Source organism: Schistocerca gregaria, chromosome 5 (assembly GCF_023897955.1).
Source record: "Schistocerca gregaria isolate iqSchGreg1 chromosome 5, iqSchGreg1.2, whole genome shotgun sequence".
NCBI lineage: Eukaryota > Metazoa > Arthropoda > Insecta > Orthoptera > Acrididae > Schistocerca > Schistocerca gregaria.
In genome coordinates, this window is record NC_064924.1 from 395,166,539 (window position 1) to 395,172,538 (window position 6,000).

General features: G+C 36.2%; 1 protein-coding gene across 5 annotated transcripts in view; it reads left to right on the forward strand.

Moving 5' to 3' along the window:
• The window catches only part of LOC126272167 (uncharacterized), a 167,167-nt gene extending 161,572 nt beyond the window's left edge, over positions 1-5,595 (forward strand). For 4 of the 5 annotated variants that reach the window (XM_049974807.1, XM_049974808.1, XM_049974803.1 and 1 more), the window contains exon 6: positions 1,355-5,595. In XM_049974807.1, the coding sequence (XP_049830764.1) occupies positions 1,355-1,570 (216 nt within the window). In that variant the 3' untranslated portion in view covers positions 1,571-5,595. Of the gene's footprint in view, positions 1-880 lie in introns of all 5 variants that reach the window. The other variant, XM_049974806.1, reaches the window with a different exon arrangement.
• The last annotated feature ends 405 nt before the right edge of the window (positions 5,596-6,000 follow it).

Sequence of the window (6,000 nt, forward strand, 5' to 3'; positions counted from 1 at the left end):
TAATCTTAATACATATAAGAGCAAACGCAGGTGGTAGTGAGTAGAGAACAGTCACAAATGAAAATACCGAAAACTCTTCAGCTTATGAATAAAATGTAAAATCCTTGATTACAACTAACTAATCTCTCTCTCTCTCTCTCTCTCTCTCTCTCTCTCTCTCTCTCTCTCTCTTTCTTTCTTTCTACTTTTCTCAGAAATACATACCAAATACAGCTTTGAAAGCCTGAAAAATAATTATCACACAATTGTTCTTTTGTCTTCATAGAAAACTTTATTTTCATTAATTTGTTGGTTATTTTTAACTGACTCTGTTTCAGAAGTTTAAGTCAGTATAACTTGACATGGTTGTCACAAGTCTAAAGTCTTTCTTGCAGATGGGATTTATCTCTTTAGGATTTGCCTGATAAACATTTCAGTTTCATGTTGCTTTATCAGTGTAACTTGTTGTCACCTATCTTCTTGACAAAGATTGCTGAATGAACAGGCAGCATAGCTGAAGATGGCCATTCCAAATTCTTGTGATGTAATTTACAGGATCAGAATTTTGTAAGAAAGGTGACTCATTTTGCTAAATATATATGTTGTCTACTGCCTGACCATAGATGAAAACTATCATTCAATTAGTCTGAGATTTGCAAGTTTTTGTATTTTTAATTGATGTGTAAATAAGGACCCAGCTCCTGATTTGTGTAGCCTTTTCCCTTAAACCTGCTTAAACAGTTCATCCATGGATTTGTGATATTGAACTCCTCCTCCTTCCACCATGAACCATTCTTGGAGCAAATTGTATATTTTGTATTAGCCTTGTTAGCTTTTTAATTATTCTTAAATATTATATAAGTAAGTTAGCAATGTTTAATAGCAAATTCCTTTATTACAGGAAGTGCTCTACAGTGAAGCACAACGAGAATGGTACCAAGGAATGATGAAAAATGTACTAAATTATTCTATGGAGGCAGTTTCCTTAGAATATCCGGACAGTGTATATGAACAAAAGATGAGAGAATTCTGTGAAAGTGCAGTCTATGATAAAGCCATTGATCTGGTTAAGCCAGACAAACCTCACTCTGTAGTTCTGAATGGAGATACATGGGGTCCAAATTTTTTATTCCTGTATGATGGTTCTGATGATCAACATTTAAAAGATGTTCGTATAATTGATTTTCAAATGTCACGGTGGGCAAATCCAGTATGTGATCTCTCATTCTTTCTGTATTCAAGCACATCCAAGGAATTCAGAGATTCAAATATCTCAGATTTACTTAAAACTTATCACCAAAGTCTTTCTGAGATGATTCAAGATTTGGGATCTGATCCACAAGTTGTTTACCCATACAAAATATTTGAAGTTGAGGTAAAACAATTTTCGACTTTTGGATTCATTATGTCATTGGAAGCAGTGGCAGAGAGCACACTGGATGACCAGGACAAGCCAAAACCCAGCTTAATGGAAGGAGAAGAATTTATTCCATTTCATGAAATTTGGAAGTTTCCACCGTTAACAAATAAGCAAACTATCAAGCGACTAGCAGATAATGTAAAATATGCTATAGAAAATGGACATATTTAATATGAGGAAACCTGTTTCAGCCTTCAACACTTTGCCTGCCATGTAGCCACCGGTGACCACAACAGAGCCTTTATGCATGACACCAAGGCCTGGCCTGGTGGTGAAATATCCATCACTGTGCATATGGTAGTCAATGTGTTAATTAATCACAGTTTCAAATTACTATTTTAAGAAGCATAGTCTTGGGTGATAGTTTAACATAGCTAGAAGAAAATAATTTTACTAGTCTTTGTCCATTATGACCATGTATCACCAATGAGCAATACTTTGTATCAGATCTTGTTACACTCAAAATGTGCAGTTGCTTTTTTTTCTATTTAACAGAACCATTTTTGGCAATGTATTTTGGTTCACAATGGTGACAACCTGTACTTTCCAGTGAGGCTATCTAGGACATTGTCCCATGTTACCTTGCATGATTGAGACACGTACTTCAATTCCTTGCTGTTCTTATAAAATCAAACAATGGAAAATCCAGGATGGAATGTAACAATATTATGAGAAGAAAAGTTGCTAACCACCATATAGTGGAAATGCTGAGTCGCAGATAGGAACAACAAAAAGACTCAATTATAGCTTTCAGCCATTAAGGCCTTTGTCAACAATCGACACACATTCGCACACACACTCAAGCAAATGCAACGCACACACATGACTGCAGTCTCAGGCAATTGAAACAAGCGAGCAGCAGCACCAGTGCATGATGGGAGTGACGACTGACTGGGGGTAAGGAGGACACTGGTGTGGGGCGGGGGGACGGATCTATGGTGGGGGAGGCGGACAGTGAAGTGCTGCAGGTTAGACAGAGGGCATGGGAGAGGTTGGGAGGGGAAAGTAGTCACTGCCCTTACCCATCCACCCCCTTCCCTGTTCCCATTCCAGCACTACACAGCCGTCATTCCACCACCACATCCAGCCTCTTTATTTCTCTCGTTTTATGCTACTCCCCTGCCCCCCTCCCCACTTCTCCCGTGTCCTCTGTCTAACCTGCAGCAATTCACTATCTGCCACCTCCACCATAAATCCCTCCCCCTCCCCATCCCTGCCTCCTCCTTACCCCCACCCAGTCACCACTCCCATCATGCACTGGTGCTGCTGCTCGTAGTGTGGCTTCAGTTGCCTGAGATTGCAGTCATGTGTCTGAGTAGCATTTGCGTGAGTGTGTATGCATATGTGTGTCTGTTGTTGACAATGGCTTTAATGGCCAAAAACTATAATTGTGAGTCTTTTTTGTGCTTATCTGCAACTCAGCATTTCTGCTATATGGTGAATAGCAACTTTCCTTCTCATAATATTGTTCTTATCAAAGTAACAGATTTGAGGCCCTGCAATACACCCCCCCCCCCCCTTTTTGGTTTATCCATCAATCTGCACGGCAGATTTTAATGTACTGTTCATTGTGTTGGAATATATGTGAACAGCAACACCAAAATCTGCCTGTAATTCACACACATGTAGCTCCAGTTGAAATACAAAATACAATGCTTCACTGTGTTTGCAGCCACTGTACTCTGTCTGTCTATACCATTGTCAGCAGATGTTAAATGAAACCATCAAATTACAAGTGAAATTTATAGACAAATTTCACAGTAAAGAATTGTTTTATTTGTGAATTAAGGTTATTTAAAATTGTTCTCATCAGAACAGGTTTGTAAATAAATTGTGACAGAGGTGGATCATTAACTGTACATATTATAAAAATGTTTTTATGTTCCATATCTCCTCCTAAACCACTGAACCAATTTCAGCTAAACTTGGTTCACATATCCCGTACTGTAAGGCAATAATAACTTTGTGGGTGAGAACCATCTACCCACCATAGTTCAGGAGATATTATGTAATAAACAATATAATGTGACAAAAACTGCCATGTCGTGCATGACATCTAAATTTATTAATTCTGTACTACTAACACTATTCATAACAAATTTTGCAAACAGTATTCACATATACTGCCTAATATACCTAAAAAATTATATCATGGTACCACATGTAGGTCAGGAGGTATGACATCATAAAAACTGAGATGCATGAAAAACTACTGCATTGTGCATGGCATTTAAATTTATTACTTCTTTGCTACTAACTCTATTCACAACATATTTAACAGACAGTGTCCACATATGCTGCTGAATGTAGCTACAGAAATATATCATTTTACAACATATAGTTCAACAGATATGACATCATAAACGCTGAGATGTGTGAAAAAAAAAGCCTCATTATCCATGAGGCTTTAATACATTTTTTTCTTTACCACTAAGACAGCCCCATAGTTGAGTCAACTTCAGAAAATGCCTTATACTTTTGAAAGCTTTCAACTACAAAATGCAAATGGCTGTGGCAAAAGCAATAGCTGTCTATTGCGCTATGAAGAACAGTTGCCATAGAGACATTTACAGAATTGCATTGTGGACACACAAAGCAGCTGTGCCCAATATACAGAAATTGTGCACTGCAAACATAGTTCATTTTTTGCTTCTGTTTCTAACAGAGAATTGTCAAAATGAATTCCTGGGCAATGCTGTGAAATGATAGGCCACATTGACAGTTGCAGGAGAGAGCTGTACTTCTGAATTTGTGGTTATTCGTTTTATTCTGTAATACCAGTTTAAATTTATTCCTATGACAGTCCATTATTTGCAAAACCACAGGTCTCATGCAGTAAGTGGTGATTCTTTTTACAATAGAACACCATGGTAAGAATTCAACATATCATTATTTGTAGGCTGTGTGCCCTATGATATGTAGGGCATAAACCAATTCTTCATCTGAAGTATCATTTAAATATAATATGAAGTCATAAGAGAACAAGGTTAATTTGAAGCTATAACAAATTTTTATTTACATTTCTATTTACCATTGAGCAAATTTTCAGCATTTTTTATTAGACTAATATTGTATGGAAGTTGTTCAAATGTACACATAAATTTTACTTTAATTCATTACAAGGAAATGGATCATATGAATATATACTGCACATTAAATAACACACACACATACAAAAGATAATACAAAGTGACCCATACAAAATTGCATACTTACACAGTCTGTCACAGTCTGTTCTTTGTAAGCTTACACTCTTGTCCTTCCTAAATAGCAAATCTATTTAAAAACAGCATTGATTCAGTACAAGTTTGCCATCAAACAATAGTTGTCTGTGATACATAAACATAATGAAAATGTTAAGGGGCAAAAGAGTATTTTGAATTTTGGCTTCAGATAAACATATTGGCATAATGTTATTACCCAACATTCACAGAGTAACATTGTTTTTTAAATGTTGCTTAAAAACTATTTTCGTCTTCTAACCTTACAAATAGACTGGTGATTTCTTGGAAAATGTAACACTAATGTGACTCATATGTCTCTGTATGTCAGTTTTTTTAGTTTACTGTGTATGGAGTGCTGTGCTATTTCAGCAGTAGTTATGGAAGTCAGGAATTATCAGAACATCTTCAAGGTTGGCCCTGAAATACAAAACACGTTTTTTTTTTTTTTTTTTTTTTTTTTTTTTTTTTTTTTTTTTTTTTTTAAATAGAGTGAGGGTATAGTTAGTACTTTCAGTTTTTTGAATATAGGTTTGTATGATGTCTATGGAGGACTGTGTGTTATCATCTGGATAGCATTCTTCTGTAACAGAAAAGAAACTGTTTTAGGTGGCAAGTGGTGGTAACACAAAATATTCCATTTGTTGTGATGGACTGGATATAACTGATGTACACCATGCTGGTATCATCAGAGGTACAAATGTCTGAGATAACTCTTTGAGCAACACAGGCTGAACTGGATTCCTGTGTAGGCTTTATTGAATGATCATAAAAATTTAAGTTTTGATCAACATGAATTTGTAGCATTTTGTTGGTTTTACACTGTTTAAGAACTTGATATGTAATTGTATGGAGCAATGGCTTTGGTTTGCTTACTATCACACTAGGATATTTTGCAAAAACATGAAATTGGTTTCACTATGTAAGGTGTGTACATCATTTATATGAATAAGAAATAAAATGGGACCTAGAGCACTGGCTTTTTTCATCTGATACTAAACTGACTTTGTGACTGGAATAAGCTAACATCACTCATAAAATCTGTCTGTGGTTCCACAGGTATAGTACAAACGACATTTTGCTTTCCCATTGAATACAAAGAGCTTCCAATTTTTCTAAAAGGATGCCATGATTAACAGTATCAAATTCTTTGGAGACATATAAATTATCTCCTACTATACTAGTTTTTTAAGATGTCTATTTATTTGTTCAGTTTAGCAGATTACTCTTGTTTTGGTGTTTTCACCTACCTGAAAGCCAATATGATATGTCTGCCTGTGACTGTATATGTGCGGATGGATATATGTGTGTGTGTGCGAGTGTATGCCTGTCCCTTTTCCCCCCAAGGTAAGTCTTTCTGCTCCCGGGATTGGAATGACT